The sequence below is a fragment of the Salvia splendens genome, chromosome 18 (genome assembly GCF_004379255.2).
Source record: "Salvia splendens isolate huo1 chromosome 18, SspV2, whole genome shotgun sequence".
Lineage (NCBI taxonomy): Eukaryota > Viridiplantae > Streptophyta > Magnoliopsida > Lamiales > Lamiaceae > Salvia > Salvia splendens.
Genome location: NC_056049.1, coordinates 4,169,030 through 4,197,008, shown reverse-complemented (window position 1 = coordinate 4,197,008; position 27,979 = coordinate 4,169,030). Strand labels below are relative to the sequence as shown.

General features: G+C 38.2%; 2 protein-coding genes and 1 pseudogene across 3 annotated transcripts; all 3 read right to left on the bottom strand.

The window, feature by feature from the left end:
- Window positions 1–3,019: 3,019 nt before the first annotated feature.
- LOC121776426 (ras-related protein RABA5a-like) lies at window positions 3,020–5,990 on the bottom strand. 2 transcript variants are annotated; one of them, XM_042173602.1, is made up of 4 exons: window positions 5,663–5,990; window positions 4,290–4,394; window positions 3,693–4,092; window positions 3,020–3,504 (listed from the first exon to the last, which is right to left on the bottom strand). In XM_042173602.1, exons 3-4 carry the CDS (start codon window positions 4,051–4,053, stop codon window positions 3,158–3,160), a joined length of 708 nt encoding a protein of 235 aa, XP_042029536.1. In that variant the 5' UTR covers window positions 4,054–4,092; window positions 4,290–4,394; window positions 5,663–5,990; the 3' UTR covers window positions 3,020–3,157. The 2 variants fall into 2 exon arrangements, with proteins under 2 accessions (XP_042029536.1, XP_042029535.1); XM_042173601.1 differs by lacking the exon at window positions 5,663–5,990 and adding an exon at window positions 4,482–5,498 and having other exon boundaries at window positions 3,693–4,394.
- Window positions 5,991–6,407: 417 nt separating this feature from the next.
- LOC121778007 lies at window positions 6,408–6,593 on the bottom strand (annotated as a pseudogene).
- Window positions 6,594–24,662: 18,069 nt separating this feature from the next.
- LOC121777135 (U-box domain-containing protein 4-like) lies at window positions 24,663–27,304 on the bottom strand. The gene is made up of 2 exons (XM_042174281.1): window positions 25,864–27,304; window positions 24,663–25,284 (listed from the first exon to the last, which is right to left on the bottom strand). The coding sequence occupies exons 1-2, from the start codon at window positions 27,178–27,180 to the stop codon at window positions 25,222–25,224; spliced, it is 1,380 nt and encodes a 459-aa protein (XP_042030215.1). The 5' UTR covers window positions 27,181–27,304; the 3' UTR covers window positions 24,663–25,221.
- Window positions 27,305–27,979: the final 675 nt, after the last annotated feature.

Genomic DNA, 27,979 nt, shown 5'->3' with positions numbered 1-27,979 from the left:
ACTCAACAGTGGCATTTTTGAAAGCGCGGAATAATCGAAATAAATCCATGCTGTGGTCCCAACAAGCGGGTATCAAAATCAAATCAGAAGGAACATGAGGACAACTTCTAAAAAAATCACATAAATACTCAATGTGGTTCAAAGTCGACTCCAACATATCATATGTCGAGTTCCAACGAGTTGAAACATCCAAACGAAAGTTGGTGTACCTGCATTGCTTACCATGACAATATCTCTTCCAAGCTCTACCAATAGGAGCTTTGTTATGAATCAACTTCACAGCAGTTCTAATAGGATCAACATACTTTTGCCACAAATCGATCGCATCTTGAACACACAAATTCAAAATATGGGCAATACATCGCACATGAAAATATTTACCATCAATAACAGGAGAACATGCACTGATTAGTTCATCTATGCTAGCAGTGTTAGCGCTAGCATTGTCAAAACCAATAGAAAAAATTTTATTGATCAATTGAAATTCATTCAAAACTTGAATGATCAATTGAGCAATTGCTTGTGCAGTGTGTGGTGCGGGAAATTCCCGAAATGCAATCAAACGTTTGTTTAAAGTCCAACTGTGATCAACGAAATGCACAGTGATGCCCATATACGAATTTTTACAAAAACAATCAGTCCACACATCAGAACAAATAGAAACTTTATGCCCTAAGTTAATAATAAACGTACCTAATTGCGCCTTCTTTTCCATGCATTGTCGAGCAACGGCCCGAGTCATTGAAGTTCGACTCAATTTTTTTGCAGCGGCATTATAAACTTGTCGCATACTCGACTCAAAAGCATCGTTATCAAAAGCATTGAATGGAAGATGTTTCATAACGGCAAATCTAGACATCACATTAAGAGCATTTTTGTGATCATATTTCAAAAGAGTATTGCTACACGTACCTGATGTTTGGGATGAACCCGTCCCACTACCGGTCCCGACTCCATGTTGAAAGTTGAGTTGAGTTTGGGTTGGAGCGATACCAAACTCGGCCGGATGCGCTTTCTCCATGTGACGGGTAAATGTACCGTATCCTCCACCCCTTCGGAATGTGTATACGTTTTCGCAATAGTTGCAATACACATTATAAGTGTTAGGATCGTTACTATCTTGTACCTTCTTGAAGTGTTTCACCATGATGTTGGAGGTTAAAGACCTATCAGCTGGTCTAGGAGGTTGAGGAGGACGAGGTTGTCCACTACCACGCCGACTCCTTGGTGGTGGTGGGGGTGGCATTTCTTGAACCTCTTCTACCTCCTCCCCCTCCTCCCCCTCCTCCTCGTCGTCGTCATCATCATCGTCTTCATCAACATTCACAGGGGTTGGACTTTGTTGGGAATAGGCACCGCGACCGGGAGCACCACTACCGGTACCAACATAAGCATCGCCTCGGTATTGAGAGCGAGAGAGAGCAATAGCATGTGCCACATCTTGCTCTTCTCGAGCCTACAAAATAATATTTGTATTGTAAATACAAAATAAAATTATGAACAATAATGTAATGTAATTCAAAATTAATTAAATTAGTAGATAATAAATATTAACCTGCCACTCATCCATGTTCATTTGAGAAATTTCATCAATAACGGATCTCCGAGATGGCCTCTTGGCCTTTCCCTTTCCCTTATCAACACGACCTTCTCGGGATGAAGACATATTGCTATGTAGAAGTAGAAATGTAGAAATATGGAATAATATTTTTTTTGTTTTAGCAATTGAGAAAGGAAGACAACTTATAGATAGAACTACGGGAACAAGTATAAGTGTATAACAATGCGTAATAAGAGTAGCACTTGCGTAATTAAATGGAAGCACAATAGCACAAATGAGAAATTGGAGACAAAGAGAGAGAATTGGGAGATTGAAGAGAGAAACTCTTATTAACACAAGAGTGGGGTGAATGTAAATGAGGATAGAGGGGGGTATTTATAGATAAAAATGGGGGGAAAATGGAAGAATTTCGAATTTGAAATTTGAAAAAAAAAAAAAATTCAATTTTCGCAAAAACCGGCGGTTTTTGGCGGAAAACCGCCGGAACCGCCGGTTCCCGGGCCGGAACCGCCGGTTCAGTCAACGAAACCGTCTGCAAAAGCTGCGTCATGTCGCCTCGTTTCTCGCGCCGCATCCGGAAGCCCTGAACCGGCGGTTAACCGCCGGTTAACGGCCGGTTAACCGCCGGAACCGGCCGGTTTTTCAGCTGAAAAGCTGCCGCCGGTTCCCCCATCAAAATGCCTCGAAATTAGCGCCCGAACCGGCGGTTCGGCCGGTTAACCGCCGGTTCCGAACCGTCCGGAACCGCCGGTTCGGTCACGGTTCCGGTTCGAAATATCTTGAACCGGAACCGGACCGCAACCCGAATTCTGACGGTTCCGGTTCGGGAAAAAGGCCACGGTTCCGGTTCGGAACCTGAACCGGCGGTTCCGGTTCGGCGGTTAACCGCCGGAACCGGAACCGGTGGGCATGTTTAGTAGAACCATGTCAGGATGAAGAGTTTTGCTTGATCAGACTGAAGAGAACTCAATGTGCAGGAGGATTACATGGACGATTGGAGGGATATGAATGAGAAGCTGAGCGAGGGTGATAATTTGACTTGCAGAATGAAATGAATTCAGAAAATTGGGTATCAGGTGTTTTAAACTTGTAGAGATAGTGAAATGAGGAGTAACTGTTACAAGAGTCACAGGTAATGAAGAAGGCCGAAAAAGCTCCCAAGCTAAGAAGCATTTCAAGCCGAGGATGATTTGTTCACCCATCCTTCCAAAATATAACGTCTGATAGTGAGGGCGATGGTGGATGGGGGAGCGGCTTCTCCGGGCGGTGGTAGTTGGTGGTGAGGGCAGCAGCACTGGTAATTTGAGGTAAGAGTTGGTGATAAATATCAGTTCCGCATGGAGTTAATAAATATTCCCTCTGTTCTTCTGTTCCTTCATAGTTGAAGCATCCATTTCCATTTATCAGAATAAATAGCCTGAATGTCTGATTTGTAAAAGGTAAGCGTTTAGTGCAAAGTTGAAGAAGAAAAGCAAATTAGGTAAATACTTGATGGAAATCATTTCTAACACATCTCAAGCCATTTACAGATTATGGTAGATTGGTAGAAAAATAGATTTCTTTTCCTCTGAGAATTGAAGAAAAATGAGCAGGAAATCATGATGAACAGCAACTGCCTTTTTTAGCTTGTGCTTCTTCTGTTTCCTTCCTGTTTTCATCTTCAGCCTTCAAAACCACTGTTTTCCCATTCCCCATCCACTCCGGATCCTTCACTTTGAGTTCTTGAGATTGCATCACTTTCCTACTTAAAATGTTGTAGATCTCCTCCACCACCTTCTGAAACGCAGCATTAACCTTGGACGAATCCAGAGCCGACGTTTCAATAAAGAACAGATCCCGTGCTTCGGCCAGGGCTCTACCCTCCGCGGTTGTCACCTCCCGAGCCTCTTTCAGATCGGACTTGTTTCCCACCAATATCGTCACCACATTCATGTCCGAGTGAGCTGTTCAGATTCAAACATTGTAACAAGCAAGAGTAAGTTGTCGGATCAACCAACATATAAGAACGAGTGCGGTCATTCTAATGAGGCACGCACCGTACATCCAGATGTACATAAGTTTTTGTCCATTCCAATATAACGACAACACATGAACAAATTGAAATGCAGCAATAAAATGTCAGGTTGCTTACTGTGAAGTTCGTTAAGCCACCTGCCTACGCTATCAAAAGTGAGGCGTCTGCTGATGTCATAGACAAGAAGTGCTCCGACTGCGCCTCTGTAATACGCAGACGTCACGGCCCTAAACCGCTCCTGTCCGGCTGTGTCCCATATCTGTGCCTTCACTTCCTTTCCATTAATCGTCATCTTTTGGGTCTGAAATTCTACCCCAATAGTAGACTTTGAATTAGGGTGAAACTCATCTCGAGCAAATCTTGCAAGCAAGTTAGATTTTCCAACCGCTGAATCACCAATTAGAACTATCTTGAAAAGGTAGTCCTCTGTCTGCTGTGTTTGTTGCAATTGTGGTTGTTCCTCGTCTGGATTGGCCATCTTTCCACGCTCTATTCACAGCCGAATGACCATATCTTGCTATTGCACATATATCAACAAAATCAGGATCCTTATGAATGGAACTTGACAAATACCAAGCTACAACTGGAAACTAGACAAGTGAGCATAAAGGTCCATGGTATTATGACACTGGTTGGTTATAATGACGATGAGCACTCAAGCACCAACAGAAGGAGCCTGCAATATATATGAGCATGTGAAAGATGAAGGCGAACCACTTGCTACTCCACCCTTCAATAACAGTTCTTCCACTAGCCACTACTGTAGGCAAATCATAGATCTCTGCTTAGCCCTTCGAGAACAATTGAATGTCAAGGCACCTGCATCACCAGGAAAGCATTAGAAACCAAAAATACAACAGTTTTAGGCAAAACAAAGTAGTTAAACCTATTTCACACAGTCATTACAAAAGAACTTGAAACTCTTTCAAACACTGTTCCTGGTGCCTCTTCAAATATGCCAAATGCATATACTCCTCCCTCAATCTAATATCTTCCTTGTGCTTTCATCCTCTTCCTTGAGCTCAAACCCAAAGAGAAAAGGACTACAATAAGAGCAATATGTTTTTCTAATCCTTAGTCTATTTCTTTGGAGATTTCTATTCCTTTAAGATATTAAACACGTGAAGCACTTGTTCAAAGATTTAAAATGCCCTCTCTTCCATGCAAAATTTCCCTACTGCATCCCTACTCTTCCTTTAAAATCAAACCAGTGGAAGGTATTATAATTCATTACTATTGACAACAAACTTAACCCTTCGTGAATGTTATTGGCTGAAAAGAAACACGGATGCATTAAAGAAACAAGTAATTATCGACAACCATGAGTGAAATCACAATTAATCTTGCATCCAAGTTCAAAGCCCGCTTCTAATGAAACTCTTCTGGTTGATAAACACCTAACTGACAAACTGATTAGTTATAGACGAACACCTAACTGACAACTGATCAGTTAGAATGCTTCTATTATAGCACTAAATTTCTACCACTTTAAAATTGACACGAACAGATCGATTAATTAAAGAAAAGGAGGAAAGGAATCTAAAAGGCACACTCAACAAACAGAAAGGTAAACGACCTTTACTGCCAAAAGTCTAAAAGCTAAAAATAAACAAGGATGTGACAGAGAAAATATAAAAAGTGGAAGAGGAAAAAAACTTACATGTCCTTACACTTAGCCAAAGAAATTGAATTTTCACCAAAAAAGAATAGAAAAGAAAGTAGATCTTCACAATTTCTACAATATACTGCCACATTAAATAAATGATTGAAGATGCAGAATCCATCAATAACCAGCTAGTATCCTAAATATTTGAAACATAAAGCAAAGTAACATGAGGCAATTTGCATCAATCCACTCGTTGAACTAAGTAACTTGTTTCCACAAAAATTCAAAGGTCAATTAGCTGAAATGTTTGATGATGAACAATTTTACCACTTCCAACTTCTTAGCTCGAGCAAAATCCTATCAACACACGTTTCCAGAAGAATTGAAATAGACCAATCACATTTCAACATTTCAGCTGTCGCATTGAAATGTAAATAACATAACCAAATGTGAAGACGGAAAATTAAAAATTGAAATATACCGGAAGTAACAAATGCAGCAGTCTCCCCTCAATCTTATATCCTGCAAAACGTTCAAAATGCAGATCAAACGAAGACAAAAATCATAATTTGCGAATTAAACAATTACTGTATAACGGTAGTGGGTTTAGGAAAGAGTAGGGTTAGGTTTGAAGATTAGAGACAAGAAGAAAATAGAGTAGAGAGAGAAGCTGATTAACAGTAGAGTGGAAGAGGCATAAATGGCGGAATCAAGTCCAATTTGATTGATTGTGTTTGGGAGATTTGGACTAAAAATTTTGATGGAGGATGGAAAATATATAGTCATAATATACATCTGGTGACGCCTCATTTCCATGTGATCCTAGTAAACAATAACACTTCTTTGTCCGCAATTTAAAGTTTTATTTTGCCGTTTCGAGATTAAGTTTCATTTTTTTTTTCATTTCATTGACATTTTATTACTCTCTCGGTTACCTTCTAAATGAACCATTTTACTCTTTCTATTTTTTTCCCTCTCTTTCTCTTTTGCTTTAGTCTCTCTACTTAATTCACAAAACAATACTACATAAAATCTCATGCCATAATAAAAATGCTCCACTTAGAATGAGACGAAAGAAGTAAAAATAGGACTCACATTCCACTAACTCATTTTCCAATTTTTACTTATCGAAGTCAAACAATTTCTTAAAACTCGCGTCAAATCAAAATGGGACTATAAACCACGAAATGAGAGAGTAATAAATTGGCAATTTGAGTCTTTTTTGGTGGGATGCGCCAAACCAATGCAATAGTGTATGCAAAGGCATGCGTCAAAGCCCAGGTAACAAGCTATCTTAATTGGTTTCCCCCTCAAAAAATAAATTTAATATCAAATGGGTCGATGGACCACATGTCAGATATTAAACTGATAAAAACAGATAATCCTTCCGTCCCAACTAAGTTGAGTCGTATTTTTTTTTGAATGTCCCAACTAAATTAAGTCATTTCTTTTTTTAACAAAAAATAAAATATCGAATCACCCTTACTTTAGTCTATCGCATATTTTACTTTCTCTTTTCTATTTTATTTATCTCTTCTATTTTTCAACATAATTTCAAACTCCGTACATAGTTTCTTGATCTTAATAAAAAAACCCGAGAAAGGTATAAGTCATTATAAACATAAATAAGTTGAAAATTCAGAGTCATTAAACTACGCATCTCGTTGCTATAATAATTAGTTTGAAGTTACTAAAAAACATCCAAATAATACAAATAACCAATATTATAATTCAAAGTTCACCAATCGACGAAATAGTGAGTTAAAACTTAAAACAAAATATTGAAATAAAGGATGGGAATTGGTTATCACTATTGATATCTTCGGCTATATATTGAAGGTGGGACGGGGATTAATTATCAGTGTCGCCCCATATTTTGCTACATTCTTTGGGCAGCCCAATTTCGCCCCATATTTTGCTACATTCTTTGGGCAGCCCAATTTAAGACTAGAGTGAACCGCATAAAAAGTCTCTGACGTTTCCATTTGTGACACTGCAGGCCTCTAATAAAAAAAATATCGCCACAAGATTCTAACCTTAAACGTAATCACATATCGTGTTTTTTCTGACTAAAAGACCCTTCAGCCCTAAAAGGGCATTATGGTCATATCAAACGGAAATCTGCAGTGGCGGCCTGCATGCGGCAGTGGCGGCCTGCAACCTGTCGAGATTTGACGTCTGTGCCTCAGCCATCAGGTTTGACGTCTGTGCGTCAGCGGCGGTTTGTATGCAGTTACACCACATATACACGCCACGTATACAATACTCCATTTGTTATTTATCAAATAAATTTCAAAAATTTCACCACCAGTATTTTCAGTCTTCAGTCTCTCCCATCCCGCCTAAAAATTTCACAAAAAAGGTAGTTCACTCTCCACTCTCCCACCCCGCCTAAAAATTTTACAAACTTATTTTCACTCTTCATTCTATTTGCTCCCCTATGTAAAAATATCTCTTGCATGAATGACGTCACAACGGAAACGCACTGGATCCTCAGGCGCATCGTCATCACGAAATTCGTCTCGTCGTTAAAAGGAACCCACACCCCCGCCATCGCCACCACCACGACGACCACCACTGAGACATGCAACGGAGGTCATAGATGTGGAAGAAGAAACCTGGGATATCCGAGATCCTCAGTTTGATTTTTTCGTCCCAGAAGATGAATATAGTAAGTTATGTTTTTAATCCTCAGTTTGTAATTTAGGGTTTAGGAAATTGATTTTTTTTGAATATTTTTTGGTCCTCGGAAATTGATTTTTAATCCTCAGTTTGTGATTTAGGCTCCGGAAATTGAATTTTTGTGAATATTTGTTGGATGTTTTGGTTTGATTTTTGATTGTCCGATTATTGTTCCTTAACAGGGGAAGAACCTGGAAAGTTTTCAGTTGCTTTCCATCATGGAGGTTCATTCTTCTTTACCAAAGATGAGAAAAAGTATGTTGGTGGGTATTTGAAATTCTTCGATTTCTGTAACATAAACCATTTTCAGCTCAAAGACCTCTCGAGTATGGTGTTAAAGTTGAAGTATGATAGGAAGATGATATGTGAGTTCTATTATTGTGATCCAAAGTATAGTCATGACTGCGAGGGGGTTTTAATAGGCGGCCCTTTGATGCCCATTGTTGAGGATACACATCTACAGGATTTCCTCAAAGTGGCGGCTACTACGACAAAGTTAGTTCACATTTACGTTGTGGAGATAACCCGGGCTGACGCTATATTGAAAAAAATGAAGGATGAAGCTCAAGAGCTTCTCAGATTCAGGGCGTCGAAACCCCCAGGAGTCATTATTGAAGAGATTGAAGAAACCGAGCCAAATGTGGCAAAGCAAAAACCCAGAACGAAGATGAGGCAGGGGGATCAGTTGCAAGGGCACCGGAGTAAGCCTTTGATGATTGGCTGGTATGATAGGGATGTTGAGTTCGAGGAATATCTTACAAAGAGTTTAGAAGATGATCGTTCTCAGAGGAGGAGGGACGAGGAGGTAGCTCGTCAAAATTTAGAGAAAGCATTTGAAGCGGTATCATCCGAATCAGTACCATCTGAAGCCCCGGTCTCTGCAGTTGGAGAAGTACCAGTAGCAGTACCACACGTTGAATCTATAGCAGAAGTTGGAGGAGGATATGTTGGAGAAGTTGGAGGAGGAGACTCCCATGCACACGTACCAGAGGTAATGAGTTGTGATTTACATAATTGATTTAGTACCTCATTTGTGATTTTGTGTACATTTTGTGTACCTCATTTGTGTACCTCATTTGTGATTTAGTACCTCATTTGTGATTTTGTGTATTGTAGGATGTACCTAGACCTTCATCTGTTGACCATTCCAATCCGATTGGTCCAAGTGTCCATGTTGATGAACCTGCAACTGAATCTGAATCTGTAGTTCACCAACCAAATTCGGACAGGGCGGGAGCATTTGTAGATGAAGATGTGTACCAACCGGTCATGGACGGTGGTTGTCAACCACAGCCGGACATACAAGTAGACAACGAATTCTTTCCGATCGTTGAGGACATTACCCATGAATTGTTCATGTCCGAAGCTGACACCCATCTGCAAGAGTCAGCTCCAACTGAAGCAGCGTCTGAAGAACCTGTACCAGTTGTAGGAGAAGTACCCCAACAAGTTGTCCAAGATGATGTTTATTGTCCTTCTTTCGAGTATGGTCCCGACGGATGTCATCTTCATAATAAGGGAAATAATGAAGATGATGATGTTGACGAGGTCGGCCATTTTATCTCGTTGGCCAACATGTGTCGAGATGAACAGATTTGACCTCATACTACGGTCGTTATGTCGGAAACAACAACCGAAACAGGAAGCGGGACAACAGTGGAGTGCGGAGCCAGAGACCGAACCACAAGGGTCAGGACAGCAGACTGGTGAAGGCAGCGGAGGGTCCAAGCAGAGGCGAAAGTTTTCCCCTGTGGTGGAAAAAAAGAACTCGTCGGATACAAAGCCACTATACGAGCAAGAAACAGTGGAAGATCTACAAGATCTAGAGGATTTGGAAGGGTTGCGTAGAAAGGGTATCAAGTACACTCCATTCAAGCTGACCAATGAGCTTCCATCTTGGAAGCCTGGTATTTTTTTAAGGATTGAAATTTCTTCTATCAGGTCATTCGCCAGTACGCGATAATGACCAGACGACGTGTACATGTATCCAAAAATGATGGCAAGAGACTTCGTGCCATTTGTAAAGGCAAGGCATGCGAATGGTATGTGTATACAAGGAAGATCGAAACCCACAACAATACCGATTTTGTGGTAGTGAATATGCAGAGAGATCATGCTCACACGTGCTCGCAAGTGTTGGATCAGAGATGGCTAACGTCCAAGTGGCTAGCTGAGCGTTACATGGAGAAAATCAAAGCGAATCCCCACATTCCATTGGCAGCTATACGGCAGTGTGTGGATGAGGAGTTCGGGCTGAAAGTTGGTAGGAAGAAGGCATATCGCGCAAGAGAAAGTGCATTAGAAGGTATCTTTGGCAAGGCAGGCCTCCAATACCGGAGACTGTTCGACTATAAAGCTGAATTGGAATGGACACACCTTGATTCGAGTGTGCATATACACTACGAGAACTTCAGGGATCCTGAAGCTGTAGGCCCGAGATTCTTGAGGTTTTATTGTTGCCTCGGGCCTTAGAAAAATGGTTGGATGTGTTTTTGCCGTCCAATTATCTTCTTGGATGCATGTTTCTTGAGAGGTATGTACAGAGGCCAACTTATGACAGCCATGGGAATTGACCCAAACAATGGTTGGTGGCCTATTGCGAGGGCGGTGACTGAGGCTGAGAGCTATGCTCAGTGGAAATGGTTCCTCGGCTACCTAGCAGAGGACCTTCACATACATGAGAATGCCCCAAGATACGTCTTCATGTCTGATCAGCAAAAGGTACGAGTAATGTGATTTCAGTAAAAAGTGTATACTGTAATTGTGATTTTTAGATAATAATACTTTAGCTGTGATTTGACCTATAGATTAATAGTTCGATTGTGATTATAGATTTTGTGTTTGTGTTGTGGCTTATACATGTGCTAATATGGGTGTTGTGTTACATGAATTTTGGAAGAGTCTTGCAAAACCATCTTTGAGGATTTCCCACCGAGCGAGCATCGCTTCTGTGTTCAGTACATATACAACAACTTCAAGAAGAGATTCATCGGGGAGAATTTTAAGGAAATATTGTGGGAGCTTGCGTCGAGTACAACCCACGGACAGTATGTGGAGCGGATGGATGCATTGCGGATTATATATCCCCAAGCACATCAATACCTACTCGGTGTTGCTCCAAAAGAAAAATGGGTGAAGGCATATTTCTCTTCACATGTTTGTTGTGATATTATCCTCAACAATATATGCGATACCTTTAATTCGAAGATAGCAATTGCTTGAGAGTTAGCCATTATTACCATGTTGGAGGAGATCCAGACGAGTCAAATGGAGAGGATTCAGATTAGAGGCCAGTGGATCAAGGCATACGATCACACACTGCCGTCTGTTATCAAAGAGATTGTGGATAAGTTGTACGTGAGGGATTCTTCCTGTAGATTAACATGGAACGGAGAGGATTCGTACCAAGTGTCGGGACCGTCAGGCTAGTGAACATGTGTGAATTTACTTGCTCGTGCAGATCATGGCAGCTGACTGGGATCCCGTGCACTCATGCCATCGCTACAATCAACAAGAATGAGAAGGACGTATCAGACTATGCCTCCCGCTATTATTTACGGTCCACAATGTCGATTCTGTACGAGAATGTCATGTACCCAATCAATGGGATGGATAATTGGCCCAAGACTTCTGATGTTGGATTTAAATTGGCACCCCCGAGGACAAAGCGACAGCGTGGACGGCCAAAGAAACAGAGGCGTGAATAGCCCCAGGTTCGTCATCTTGAGGATGGATTTGAGTCACTACGACGAACCTTTGTACTCAGATGTCGTCGATGCAGACAAGATGGTCATAACAGGAGAACATGCACCAATGATCCCCGTGTAGATGCTCGAACCGAAGTTGGACAGAGTTCACAGCCCAGTGAGCCCAGTGAGCCACCCACGACGGACGACAGTGACAGGACTGAGTCGTCTAACGTGTTTCAAAATGAAGAGGTATTATTCGGTACGGTTATATGAATTCCCTACCTGTTGGCCTGTATTTTAATGGTTTGTTTGTTACAGACCAATCTACCTCGGCGGGAACGACCTAGCACACGTCGGTCTACGAGGTCAAACCAAGATGTAGTGTTCAAGATCAATTTTTCACTTTTCATTTCCTAAACATTGCCAGTCAATTTGACCGGTTTGTTGTTTATTGTAGACCAATCCCACTGGTCCAAGGGCTAGCACACGTCGGACCAGGACTCAGCCGCAACGCTGTGGCCGTCGCGGGGATCAAGATTGAATAATCGCGGTGATCAAATTTAGGAACCTTAAAAGTCTAAACAATGGTGTTGGTTTTTGTTAGTGTCTTGAAGCCTTTTTTTGTCAAACATTATTCAGATATTACTATGCTTGTTAGGGATCATCATGGGAAGACCCTTGTATTCAGATATTAAATACTATTCTTGGTAGGGATCAAATATTATGACTATGTTTTTGTCTATGCTTTATGAGAAGGCTCTTGTATGTAGTTGTAGTTAACTGCATGTTTTGTCTGTATTTTATGACTATACTTTTGTGTATGCTTTATTTGTTGATATCTACCTATACGTATATTAATTGAGTACTGCATATTTTAACTTTGTACGTAGGGTGCTATTTCACAAAAAGTTTTGTACGTCGGGTGTTATTCAACAAAAAGTTTTGTACGTAGGGTGGTATTTCACCAAAAGATGCGTACTTCATTCGTGATTATAAAACTTCATAGTGTTAGTTTAATGTAACTATTCGGGAACTTCATTCGTGATTGTAAAACTTCATTCGTGTACAATAATTAAAGTGTCACTTATTTACCCCTTATACTTACAGTGGAACTTCAAAGGTTTAGTACCAAAAAATCTCCTCTTACTGATTGAAGAAGAAAAGTGTTACCATTACATTAGGAAAATAATTACAACGCATAACAACAATATTACAATCTTCATATTTCGGGACATTTTTTTGGTTTTAACAATTTCTAAATTAAGACGTACACACTCTTCAATCTTCATGCTCAATTTTAACTTCAAATCTTCACATTCGTCACTTTTCATGCGCAATTTATCTTCAAGAACACCTTCCACAATATTCTTGCAGCGGAGTTGTTCTTCAAACTTGTCTCGTTCGAGTTTGATTCTTTGAAAGTAAGTGTCTTGACTTGGCGATAGACCCGCATCAAACCAACTGAATAATCTGCAACATCTTCCTTCCATATTGGACAACGATAGTAACGTCGACCAGGATTAGCAGCCGTCCTAGATATCACAAGCTCAGCCTCAAGATCATGATTACAGTTCACAATCTATAGACGAGACCAATCCCAATTGAAACTTGACCCAAACGATTGAGAACTTGAAGAAGACATTGCAACAAGGACCTGAATTGGAAATTAAAACCCAAAACATATTAAAAACTTATACGTCATTATTTATGAAATGAAATCCTCAAAAAATTACACGACACAGCCTAACACACATAAACCCTAAATTGAATACAACCAAATTCAGCTGCAAAATCCACCCAAATTCAACTACAAAATCGACCCAAATCGGTCAGAGTGCAAGTTACCTAAATTGCGATCTCAAGCTTATCTATAGAGAATGAATTGAAAAATGAGTATACGACGGTAGGGATCACACGCATTAAACGAAAGAAAATGGGAGGATGAATTGAAGTGAGAGAAGAGAAATTAATTTCATACCCTTAAAATATGGAGGGAAGTACACAGCTTGGGAAAGATCAACTTTGATTTGAAATGAAATCCCAAAAAATTGCATGACATAGCCTAACACAAATAAACCCTATATTGAATACAACCAAATCCAGCTGCAAATTTCACCCAAAAAATCGACCCAAATACCTAAATTGCGATATGAAGCTCAGCTATAGAGAATGAATTGACAACAGAGTATACGCCGGTAGGGATCACACGACGAAAGACAATGGAATGATGAATTACAGTGAGAGAAGAGAAATTATTTTCAAACACTTAAAATATAGATGGACAGTACACAGCCTAGGGAAACATCAACTTTGATTTGATAAAAGTGCAGAGCTAATGTCTGCAAAAGTACAGTTGTGTGCAGAGTAGGCCTTCAAGAAAGGGTAATATGACTGAAATGGGCATTTGGGTATTTTGGTCCGAAAATTGGCTACAAAAACATGATATGTGATTATGTTTAAGGTCAAAGTCTTGTGGCGATTTTTTTTTATCAGGGACCTGCAGTGTCACAAATAGAAACGTCACAAACCATTTATGTAGTTCACTCTTAAGACTAATAGTGTATCTACAACTCTAGAAGCCTATTTGCATATTAGGGCCCATATATCAAATACTATTATTCTAAAATGATGTGGATCTGCCGTTATACTCACTCGGTTTATCATTTTGGTACTACGTTTGTGATCAGGAGTTCTGTTTACTTTTACTATAAGTGGTAAGCAAGTCACATATATTATTGTATTATTCAATTTGTCATACTAATTTTGATGTTTACTATCACAAGCAAATTGCGGAAAATTGAAAATTTATGATTTTACATTCCAATTATAAAAATTATGGCATTAACCAAAAATTAACAAAAGTTTTGATTAAAATGACAATTATCCCAATGAACACTATTTCTTAAGAAGATAGAGAAAAGGTTTGGGATCAACTATAAAATATAATTCAAATAGTAAGCCGTTAATCTTCTAAGTAATAACTTAAGGAGTGGAATTACTCAACAATATATATATATATATATATATATATATATATATATATATATATATATATATATATATATATATATATATATATATAGGGTTGTGATCAATTGAGATTTTTTAGCCTAATTGAGAATTGAGATGCATTATTAGCCACTCATTTTTATTAAATGAGTGGTCCAGAATTTACCACATGGAAAATATTTTTACATTAATTAATTGTGAAAGGGCAGAATGGTAATTTCATCATACATTTTATTTAATAAATATTTTTTTATTTTTTTAAAAAAAATTAAATTTTTTTTTCGATTTTTTATTTTTTTATTATTTTTATTTTTTTGTCAACTACATATACAATTCATGTCAACTACACACATATAATGTCAACTACATATACAATTCATGTCAACTGCACATATATAATGTCAACTACATATATGATTCATATCACCTATACACATATAATGTCAACTATAAGCTGTTGACATTTGATGTGCAGGGCTATTGACATTTGATGTGCAGGGCTATTGACATTTGATGTGCAGGCTACACATCGTAGTTGACATCGCGTGAAAATTAAAAAAATTAAAAAAAAATTAAAATTTTTTAAAAAAAATAAAAATATAAATTTTTTTTAGTTGTTGACATTTTAATACGAGTTGTTGACATTTGATATTCTGGCTATTGAAATGAAATGACGATAATACCCTTAGTTGATATAATCTACTTGTAGTTGACATTTCAAAATGAGTGGCTGAAAATGCATCTCAATTCTCAATTAAGCTAAAAAATCTCAACCTAACAAGACCCTATATATATATATATATATATATATATATATATATTTTCCATAAATTTCCCATTTGTCACTTAATGACGGAACTTTACTTATTTCTTTTTTTGAGGATCGACGAATCAAATGATATTTCTGTTCCAATTTTTGCCTCTTCTTCTCCCTCTGAATCAAACTTTTCCTTGCCATAATGGTTCAGGTCCTATTAGTATCCATGATACAAGTCGAATCCTAGATGTAGAAATATAAGAAGGCAGGCCTTCTCTCCGTCGAAAAAAATGAGATTATCGCGAATATAACACATTCAAAAATTAGCCAAATTTTCCCGACGTAGAGGCAATCAAGAAAGCTGCATAAGTGAATATATAACCTACAGAAAAATGGGCTAATCCAACCAATCTTGCTTGCACAATAGAAAGCGCCACGGGTTTATCTCTCCATCGAATCAAATTCGCCAAAGGTGTGCGTTCATGAGCCCATGCTAAAGTTTCAATCAATTCTTGCCAATATCCCCGCCAGGAGATTAAGAACATAAATCCAGTAGCCCAAACAAGATGTCCAAATAAGAACATCCATGCCCAGACCGATAAACTATTCATACCAAAAGGGTTATATCCATTGATAAGTTGTGAAGAGTTTAACCATAAATAATCTCTTAGCCAGCCCATCAAATAAGTGGAAGATTCATTAAATTGTGAAACGTTACCCTGCCATAATGTGATATGCTTCCAATGCCAATAAAAAGTAACCCATCCAATAGTATTTAACATCCAAAAAACTGCTAAATAAAATGCGTCCCATGCCGAAATGTCACAAGTACCCCCTCGGCCAGGGCCATCGCATGGAAAACTATAACCGAAATCCTTTTTATCTGGCATTAACTTGGAACCCCGTGCATCTAAAGCACCTTTTACTAAGATCAATGTAGTTGTATGTAAACCCAGAGCAATAGCATGATGGACTAAAAAGTCTCCGGGCCCTATTGTTAAGAATAATGAATTAGTATTCTCATTAATAGCATTTAACCAACCGGGCAACCAGATGCTTCGACCCGCGTTGAATGCCGGGCCGCTGGTTGAAGATAAAAGTACATCGAACCCATATGAAGTTTTCCCATGAGCCGATTGTATCCATTGAGCAAATATGGGTTCGATCAAAATTTGCTTTTCCGGAGTACCAAAAGCAAGCATGACATCATTATGAACATAAAGTCCCAAGGTATGGAATCCCAAAAAGAGGCTGGCCCAACTTAAATGAGATATGATAGCTTCCTTATGGTCTAACATTCTTGCCAATACATTATCTTCGTTTTGCTCTGGGTTGTAATCTCTAATGAAAAAGATAGCTCCATGGGCAAAAGCCCCTGTCATGATGAATCCTGCGATATATTGGTGATGGGTATATAATGCAGCTTGAGTAGTAAAGTCTTGTGCTATGAATGCATAAGCAGGTAAAGAGTACATGTGTTGCGCTACCAAGGAGGTAATAACCCCTAAAGAAGCTAGAGCAAGGCCTAATTGAAAATGAAGCGAATTGTTGATTGTATCATAAAGACCCTTATGCCCACGCCCCAGCCGTCCTCCTGGAGGAATATGTGCATCTAAAAGATCCTTGATACTGTGTCCAATCCCGAAATTAGTTCTATACATATGACCAGCAACAAGAAAAATAAATGCAATAGCCAAATGATGATGAGCCATATCAGTCAACCACAAACTTTGTGTTTGTGGATGAAATCCTCCAAGAAGAGTTAGAATGGCAGTTCCTGCTCCTTGGGAGGTCCCAAATAAATGACTACTTGAATCAGGGTTTTGAGCATAAAGATTCCACTGACCTGAAAAAAGTGGGCCTAACCCTTGGGGATGCGGTAATACATCTAAGAAATTATTCCATCGAACGGACTCCCCTCTGGATCCAGGAATAGCGACATGTACTAAATGTCCTGTCCAAGCCAAGGAACTTACGCCGAAGAGTCCTGACAAATGATGATTCAGACGAGATTCAGCATTTTTGAACCACGAAACACTCGGTTTCCATTTCGGTTGTAAGTGCAGCCAACCTGCTATTAAGGATATGGCAGAAAGAAATAATAGAAAAAGAGCTCCGGTATAAAGATCTTCATTAGTGCGTAAACCGATTGTATACCACCACTGATAAACACCAGAATACGCGATATTCACTGGGCCAAAAGCACCCCCTCTAGTAAAAGCCTCCACGGCCGGTTGACCAAAATGAGGATCCCAAATTGCATGAGCAATAGGTCTTACGTGTAAAGGGTCTTGTACCCATGATTCAAAATTTCCTTGCCAAGCTACATGAAACAGATTTCCGGAAGTCCACAGAAAAATTATTGCTAATTGACCGAAGTGGGAAGCAAAAATATTCTGATAAAGACCCTATATATATATATATATATATATATATAGGGTTATGATCAATTGAGATTTTTTAGCCTAATTGAGAATTGAGATGCATTATAAGCCACTCATTTTTATTAAATGAGTGGTCCAGAATTTGCCACATGGAAAATATTTTTACATTAATTAATTGTGAAAGGGCATATTTGTAATTTCATCATATATTTTATTTAATAAATATTTTTTTTATTTTTTTAAAAAATTTATTTTTTTTTCGATTTTTTATTTTTTTATTTTTTTTATTTATTTATTTTTTTTTGTCAACTACATATATAATTCATGTCAACTACACACATGTAATGTCAACTACATATACAATTCATGTCAACTACACACATATAATGTCAACTACATATACAATTCATGTCAACTACACATATATAATGTCAATTATAAGCTATTGACATTTGATGTGCAGAGCTATTGACATTTGATGTGCAGACTACACATCATAGTTGACATAATGTCTCAGTAGTTGACATCGAGCGAAAATTTAAAAAAAATTAAAAAAAATTAAAAAAAATTAAAAAAATTAAATTTTTTTTAGTTGTTGACATTTTAATACGAGTTGTTGACATTTGATATTCTGGCTATTGAAATGAAATGACGATAATACCCCTTAGTTGACATAATCTACTTGCAGTTGACATTTCAAAATGAGTGGCTGAAAATGCATCTCAATTCTCAATTAAGCTAAAAAATCTCAACTTAACAAGACCCTATATATATATATATATATATATATATATATAATCAAGTGTACTAAACTAAGAAATTATGTCCATTTAATCATTTATACTTTATATTTAATTGGATATTGGCATCTAATATTATGAAATTTTTTAAAACTGATTTTTTTCACGAACTTTGAACTTGGCATATAGTTGTTGAATATTTTCGATTCTGTTTTTAGACATTGTAATCACATTTCTATCATTTTTCGGTAGTAATCATATCTTATGTGATGTAATAACAAATGAAATGTAGTCAGATTTTGTTGTTGGTGGAAAAATCAGTAACTATTTAAATTTATGATATTATATATCAAATTTAAAGTTTATGAGAAAAAAAATAAAATTTTGAAAATTTCATGATATTAAACTCCAATATCCTTATTTATAAAAAAAAGTTTGCACAATTATAACCGTTCATACCAATATGGCTAGTTCAAGCTAACCCACCCCTAATTATTCTTATTGTGACATTTGAAGCAAATTTTATAGTACAATTTAATGGTTCGACTTTACTATGTGCACAGCCCAATACAAGAAAATTGTGGTCCACCTTCACGTTTTTTTTCTTCCCAACTTATGCCTATTCGATTTTAGCCTTATAGCTTCTGTCAAAGTAACAATGAATTATCCTTTTCAATAATAAATTCCCAATGAATTACTATCAAAAGTCAATAATAAAGTACTATCATGAATAATATCAAAAGTCAAAATTGCTAAGGATCTAGAAAATAAAATACCAAGTGTTATGCGGTGGTATATTGTTTTAATTTAAGTCTATAATAAAGTATCAATGAATTACTATCGAAAGTCAAAATGGCTAAGGATATAGAAATTTTATAAAATAAGTGTTTATGTGGTATATTGTTTTAATTAATATATACTCCATATACAAACACATGCATTATTATAAAAAATGAGGTATTATATGAAATTAAAGTGCAGTCGACTTACATGTTGTATCATAGTTAAGGTTTTATGTCGGATCTAAAATGACCCATTTTTTGTTTGGCACATGGAATTATTTAAACTTAAATTTTTTATATCCATTCCCATCCTGGTAATCATCACACATCAAATTTCTTATACAAATCACATTATCACAAGAACCTAGTGTTTTATATGCTTAAAATTCATAGTTCTAAAGAAATTAAAGGTTTCTATACAATGTAGACAGTATATGACAATAGATTCGCCTCGAATTAATCAATAAAAATAACAAAACACATTGAAAAAAGATGGATTTGTTCAACTACCAGCAACAATAGAGTGGGGGCATTCAATAAATAAGTAAAGTGGAAAAATAAATTGAATATATATCTACCAAAGTTTGAAGAAAAGAATACGATATTATATGTCCTTGGGGGAGGGAATGTGGTCCATGAGTAGATGAGAAAACTTTCTTGTTTAGAGGCTTAAGGTAAAGTATTTTTGGGTCCAATCTACTTCAAAATTTGGAGAAGGGAGTAATAAATAACTGCAAAATACTCTCTCCGTCCCGCTTTAGCAGTCCCAATTACTTTTGAGCACTCTGTTTTGTAAAAATGGTAATAAATAGTTAAAGTGGAGAAATGGTAAAGTAAAAGAGAGAATAATATAGATAATATATATTTTAAGTATGTGTATGTGACTTTTTTTGTAACAACGTATGCATACTATTGAGATAGCTATAAGTCTGTAACAAATTGATTTATCATTCAATGCTTTGTGAAAATTTTGAATTAATTTTCTTGAAAATCTCCGTACTTGATTTTTTGTTCCAAGAAAATTACACTACTAAATTTTAAAAATAAAAAATTTGTAGGGGGGTGGGGGGCATTTAAGCCCTAGCACAAAAATGTGGACACACTGTAATTTCCAAATTCATCTCCAAAATTTATCACCATTTAAAGATGACCCAATTGGCATGTGTTAGACTTAGAGTATGTACATATGATGTTATGGACGCATATATCTTATTGTAACTTACTACAAAATTGTACAACACATTTCACACACTCAGTTCTTTTCATTTTTCTATTATGAAGATTTTATTTCCCTTCTTTTTTTAAAAAATTACTGGTTTCTTATGCAGTTTCAATTGGCCAGCATTTCGTTAATATCCGAGTGATCAAGAACAAGAACCCAATGGAATAACTTAGATCTAAGAGCCTTTGATATTTAGAGTTCATTTAACATTTTATAAATAGTAAAAAATCTCAAAAAAAATTCTTAATTGGAGTGTTCGAACCTCGACTTGACCACAAAGGCCATATGGAGTGGGCCGAAGTTCTGAGTGAAAGTTAGAATTTTGGGCCCAATTTAAATGAAGTTGATTATGAATAAATTGCTAGGCATAGACATAGAGACCTGTATTGTTTATAATTAATATCAACATATGGTCGAGCCGAGCGTTATTAACTAAAGTTATGTGAGCTAAATGTACAGTACAATCACAAATTTAATGAGATCACAAATACAGTTACATACTGGGCCGGTTATTCAGTATCTACAACAGGAAATGATTAATGATTATTACATGACAGGTTCAAACCCAGGATATAAAGTTAAATATCTAAAGCCCAAAACTCCCATAATATATTCCACCCCTCCTACCTACACCCACACCATGCAGATGGAACAGCTAAAATATAAAGGGATATTAGATTTAAACATCATAAATTTCGAATGAATTATGGTATTTTTCATAAACTTGAAAGTGATATAGAAGGTGACCACAAAATTTTGAATGTATATAATATTCCCTGACTCACCCGAATAAAAAAATTTGGTAGGCTTTGATTCTACGTGACTAGTCGTGAAATCTATATGACTTAGTCTGTCACGACCGCCCTTTAGGGTTATTAAATACGGGCGATTGTGATGAAAAGAATTTAATGAAACGGACGAAAAGAATTAGGGTTTCAACACAAGTTGGACCACAATTCATATCCCAATAAATAACCAAGAGTTTGATATTATCCAACAAGAAATTCAAAATATCCATTATCCTAACAATTAAAGTTGTCGGCCCCAAATAAAACATAAATAAACGAAACGTCACAGCGGAAACGACCAAGAGAAAGAGTGACGTCATGTGTGAAGACACAATAACACTCAAGGTTCAAAGACAATTATAATCTTAAATTCACTTGCTCAACACCACCACATCCTTGTCGCCGCTCAACCTGCACATAGGGAAAACACATGCAGGGCTGAGTACTATAAAATATACTCAGTGGGCTCACGCCGAAAACATTTTCAATAAAAGTATTATTTATCATGCCATACATAAGTAACCACCGGGGTTTAGCTTTAGAAAGGCCCGAGGCACTCAAAATCATTTCCCATTGTAAAAGTCGACTGATCAGTCATTTTCCCATAGACGTTAGCCATATCTGCCAATACATGACTTGGAATGTGGCCACAAACCAAGCCACTAGACCGGACAGCCCGTACGCTAGCACACGATCTACCATAGGTGTACACTAGTCCAAGTAGGGTTTGCGGCCCTACAAGGAGCCGAATTCGATTTATATAACAATGGCACATAGCCATATCAGATAGGCACGTTAAAACACAAATCACGGCATGATAAATACAGTTTCATTTCCATCGATAAAATATTTAGGACGCTGTCCTTATTTAAAAGAAAGCCCACCTCGACTGCTTAATCCTCAAGTACTTTCTTCCCCTTGGTATCACGATTCACTTGCAATGATTCACCTTTAACATTTTGATAATATATATATATCAACACACTTTTCAAATAAATAAATAAATATGCATGCCTCCAAAGCAAGTCTTTTATCTCGATTTATCTCGGTTTTCAGTTGTTCGACGGTCGCTTACGCCCCCAATTTCCTCCGTTGGCTCCTCGTATTTTCTTAATGATATCGAAATAAAATCCCCTAAATTATAAAAGTGTGTAATTAAATTAACGCAACCACTTTCCCTCGAACTATATTTATTTTGGACTTAGGATATAATTATTCATTCGTTGAAATATTCCGGAATTAATTAAATAATTCCCCACAATTAATTTAATTATCAATTCACAGATTTATTTAAATAGTTCGCCTCAATTAATTATCGGCCCAAAACTTAATTATTTCATCACCTTATATCTCCAATTACAAATTAAACCCAACAATTAAAAGAAGCCCATCAATTTAATAATTCCACCCACTTCTAATTAATGAGGCCCAATTACCAAAGGCCAAAAGAAGAAAAACACACCCCCCACGTCAAACACTCTCCCTCCCTCTTCTCTCTTCTCTCTTCTCTTCTCTTCTCTCTCGCCCAAATCGGGAGTTCAAAAATCTCCGTCGCCGTCGTCCGATTCGCCGTCGCCTTCCACCGTTGCCGGCCGCTGCTCACCGGAATCGCGTCGCCGCTGCTCCGTCGTCGCCGTTGCTGCTCAGCCGGGGGATGCCGCTGCTGTCGCTGCCCGCCGTCGCGCCGCAGCGAGAAGCTGCGACGCCAGCCCCGGCTTCGCCTCCGTAGTCGTCGCTGCTCCAGCTGCCCCAGCTCGCCGCCGCTGTTGCCGGCTGATACCGCCGGGTCAGGCTGCTGCTGCCGCCGCTCCGTCTGTGGTCGTGCAGCCCTGAAACCACCCCGAAACAGTCCCGATTCCAACCCGAACAGCCCCGCACAACCCCGAAACCTCGATGATAAGTTCTTGATTTGAATTCATGAATTGAAGCTTGAATCTTTTATTTAGATTGTTCAAATTATCGTTTTGTTTCGTTTATTATTTTTTTCATGAGATGCACAGATATGGATTTGGAGGGGAATTGGGTGGAAGAAGGGTATACCTTCAATTTGCATATTGTAACTGAACGAAGCCGGGACCCCCTTGCTTTAGTTCTCGGTTTCTGACAGGAAGAGTGAATGAGTTAATTTCCAAAGCATTGTAGAATAACGGGAGGGGGAAATTCTGTGTATTGTGTTACCTTGAATTTGATTGAGAAGAATAGCTTGGTTTTCTTTGTTGCAGCGAACGAGCAGAGTAGGAAATAACTGAGTTAGGGGATTTAAAATACATGGAGGGGTGGTTTAAAGATATGGAGAGATTTTGGGGGTGAGGGGAACGTTTTTTCGTGTATTGAGGAGGGAGGTTTTCTTGATTTCTATATTTTTTTTATTTTTGATTTAATTGTATTTATTTGGTATTTTATTTGTAGATTACGGAGGATGAATATCTTTTCACGGAGGAGGTTAATCTTTATAAAATCTCTAATTAAATTTGACTTGGTGACCAAGTCAATAGGAAGAGAATTTGTTTTGATTTAATTCACGGTATTTTTTGTATTTTCTTTAAATTATACAGTCCACAATTTATTTATCACTGACTGAATTTTATAATATTTATTTAATTTATCGGATCCAACCCGGAATTGAGTCCAATAAATATTTCTCACGGACAGGAATTAATTAAATTCGCACAGTCATTATTTCACAGTATCTAGTCCAACAACAATTAATCCACCAACAATTAATTCACGGACTTCGTAAAAAAAATAATATCATTAAAACAAGTAATTTATGGTTCACAAATTAGGTTTAGAAAAACGGGGCGTTACATAGTCTGAGTTATAAATAAAATGACGTCGATTCAACTCCCTAATTCTTGAACACGGTGTATAATAATAAAAAATGTCTCGTAGATCTGTCAAATTTGAAGAATGACCCGCCATGAGAAATTGACACCATATTCAAATTTTTAATACCATATTTAAAATTCGTGGAAAATACCTGAAGTCGCCCAAATTTTATGATTTTTCTACCAATATCCCAAAAAGAAACTGCCTAGGAATACAAAAATGGCTGTCCAAACAGCAAGACAAAATATACCAGCTCTGCCAGCTAAGGCCATAATAACAAGATCAAGAAAAAAGAAAAAGAGTCCATAGAGAGAGAGAGAGAGATTCACCACCAAACTACATAATCTGTGTGTGGGTTCAGTGGCTGGTTGGCTGGACCTATCATGGTTAAAATTGTACTACAATTGCATGTTGTGGAGTGGTAGGCCCTTCACACACTAGGTGGTGGAGCAACTTTACACCAAAGCTTCAGCCACACCTCCATACTTATGTTTCAATCCTACTCCACACCACTCTTCCATACATTTCCATCTCCAAATTAGATTCAACACCACTTTTAACACTCAGGTGAAAGCGAAAGAAACACTAACTAGTGCAACTTGGCAAGCTAAAGAATCTTGTATTCAAGATATTATTCACATCAATACAGAGCAAGCAGCAAAACTAATGGGCACCGAGATATAATAGCATTCTATCCCACATATATATAAAACGAAGCCCCCAAAAATACAACACTGGGATATCATAACAAACTACTAACACTATATCCGAACAAGACTACGTTCACCCAACAAAACCAAGGATGATGACCTGAATTCTCACTACACAAGCTAAGAAACAGCTTCTCCCCTCAAACAAAAAATACAAAACGGCGGGAGTTAGAAAAGGAAGGGATCACCCGATCAGGGCAAAGACCTCCCTAGAAAAGAACCAGTCAAACAAACACAGAATACTACTACTGAGGTCAGCTTCTTATCACTAACTAGTAGCCTCTTAATTTTTCTCTTTTTTTTCTAGAGTTTTTTCCCCTTCAAAAACCTCAAATTACTCGAGCACTCTCTGTACAAGTCCAAGAAAACACTTGCTATATACAGCCAACAGCAAGCTATCAAGAAATCATAGTACAATAATAAATCATCTTTTATACCTCTCCCCCTTCTATGGACTTGAAGAAGAAGCTTCATGTCTTTGTTCTCTTAAGTACCCAAGAAGCCTTTCAGCCTGAAAAAATTAAGACCAAGTCAGTTACAACTGGATGATGACGACATTTGTGGAGAAAAATTGCAGCTTTTAATATAAATACACGCAAAGTGTAGCTGAGCAACAAAAGCAACATTTGAGCAGTTATTGATCCTCTAAATAATGCAAAAATAAGATGCCTAGACCATCAGTGATGCAATTATATAAATCCAAAACAATCAAGATTAGCAGCATCAAAACATCAATATCAAGCCACTGATCATTTGGAGAGAAAGATTATGACAAAGTGCAATTATTAAGAGCAAGTGGATCTCCCTTTTTATCATAAGTTCAAACATCATCGACATAATACATGCAACTTGCATTATCATCTATGTCCCCTCGCTTTCAGAATCATTCTCAATAATTAGGATTATTTTGTAGCAGTATTTGACACAATAAATTACACCTTCAAAAGGATTTGGGAGTAATCTAACTATCTAAGTATAGTAAAACAAATGTTAGGGCAATTATGTTTGAAATTATAGCAAAATTATTCAAGAAAACAGTGATCTAACCAAGTTTCAAATGTAGAAATCATGAACAGAAAAATCAACTAACCTTATGCTTAGCTTTAGCCGTCCCATTCTGCGACAGCGCCACCAACGGCGGAATGCCTCCTTCTCTGACAAGCAAACCCCTGTTTCTAACACTCTCGGCGCAAAGCTGGAGAAGAGTCAGCACTGCAAACTCCTTCCCTTTGTTGCTCCCATCCTCAATTGACTCCACCAACGCCGGAATCCCGTCTTCTTCAATGATCGCCTCTTGCCCTACCTCAATCCCCGCCAAGCTGCTCAAAACCACCATCGCCTTCTCCGCCAATCCAGTCCCCTGTTCAGCCACCAGCCCCACTAGCGGCCTGACCACACCGGCGCTCACCGCTCTCTCCTTATTCAACGGAACAGAGCACAGCTTGTACAGCGTCGTGAGCGCGTCCTTTTTCCCTCTGACCGAGCCGTTTATCAGCAGCGCAACCAGCGGCGGTATCGCGCCACAAGCTCCAATCGAGAGCTTGTACTCGTCAACCAGAGCCAGACTCAGCAGCGCGCAAGCCGCGTTCTGCTTCGACACCTCGGTGCCTGTTTTCAAAACATAAATTAGGGATTTCACAGCGCCGGCTCTGGTTATCACGCTCTTGTTGCCGTCGTGGAGGGAGAGATTAAGCAGCGCAGTCACCGCGTGTTCCTGCGCGGTAGGGTCAGAGCAATTGAGAAGCGGAATTAGAGCAGGCACCGCGCCGGATTCCCCGATTAAAACCCGATTATCAGCGCGATTCTTCGCCAATAACCGCAATTTGGCCGCCGCAGACCTCTTCACCGCAATTGAAGAAGACTGCAACCCGTCGACGCAGAGCTTGACCGTTGGTTGGAGATCCTCCGGCGAGATGCTCTCGATAATCTCCGTCGAAAACGTCTCTCTCTGTAGAAATCCGTAGCAAGGCTCCTGCTCATGCTCAGAGCTCGTGACCTCATCAACAGCCGGATCCGGCACACTCGCGAGGCGCTGAAGCTCGCCGGAGATATCGCTGGAGCACGCCGAGAAATCGCTGAACGCGTGAGATATGTCTAGCATATCGTCGAAATCCTCCGAGGAAGGGCTCTTCGAATCGGTAGAGGATTTACTAGCAAGCTCGCCGAGTCGCAGGTCGATAACGGAGTCGGTGAGATTCTCAGATAAATTAGGCGATTTATCACACACCGGAACGGATTGATCGGTGTTGAAGATGGTGGAGCGAATTGTGCGCATGGATCGCCCCATGGAGCGGCTTATCTTAGCGGAGGACGGCGGCGGAGTGTAGTAATAGTAAGGCCTCGCTTGGTTGTAGTTGAAGCGAGCATTGATGTTCGGATTGGAGTGTGAATCGCCTATGGAGACCATGGTGAGTGAGTAGAGCTTCGGTTTTAGAAGGAAGAAGGAGTTTTCATGGGGGATTGTAGTGAGAGAAAGTAGCTCTAGAAGATGACAGTAATAATGGCGGATTTATAGATGAAGAGTAGAGATAATAAATTAATAGGGAGTAATTCGATTTTTCAGTAATTAATGAAAATAATGAATTTATTTATTTACTCCATTTGTTTGTGTTTGGAAATTTGAGCTGAGAGGAGAGTGGATTTAGCGGGTGAGGGGTTCTGATAAAGTCACAGCTGTAGGATGGAAGGCTGGGTCCACGGCGTCATGCCATTGGCTGATGCGTGTGTACACAGTGTCGGCTTCCCTCACATCTTTTTGGGTTAAACGTCACAGTACCTGAGGCTGCCCTCACGGTACATGGCATGCAACTGGTGATGCTTCACGACGTCGTATTTCATGGTGGGTAGCCAAACAATATCCGGTTAAAAAAATAGGTGAAGAATATATCAATATATGAAATCATCATAAGAATTTATAAATTTTGTAGTAGAATTTTACTTATAATATTATATGGAGTACATATCCGTGTATATCTTACAAAAGAGGCATCAAATAATTTTCATTTGAAAATTTGTACACAATTAGAAGAAATTAACTTTATAAATAATTACTAAACTATAGTACTTATATTAAATTAGTTAATAAACTTTATCTTGCTTCAAAATAAGCATTAAACTTTACATTTAAAATTATGTTAACAAAATTCACAAATTCTATTATACAATGTTTTAAAATATATCACATAGTACTTTGCATTTAAAACAGT

Excerpts from the sequence above, each read along its gene's own strand:
- LOC121777135 (XM_042174281.1), bottom strand. The coding sequence starts at position 27,180 with ATGGTCTCCATAGGCGATTCACACTCCAATCCGAACATCAATGCTCGC. Across the intron at positions 25,285-25,863 it reads CGGCTAAAGCTAAGCATAAG|GCTGAAAGGCTTCTTGGGTA; the intron begins GTTAGTTGATTT and ends TAATTTTTTCAG.
- LOC121776426 (XM_042173602.1), bottom strand. The coding sequence starts at position 4,053 with ATGGCCAATCCAGACGAGGAACAACCACAATTGCAACAAACACAGCAG. Across the intron at positions 3,505-3,692 it reads GTGGCTTAACGAACTTCACA|CTCACTCGGACATGAATGTG; the intron begins GTAAGCAACCTG and ends GAATCTGAACAG.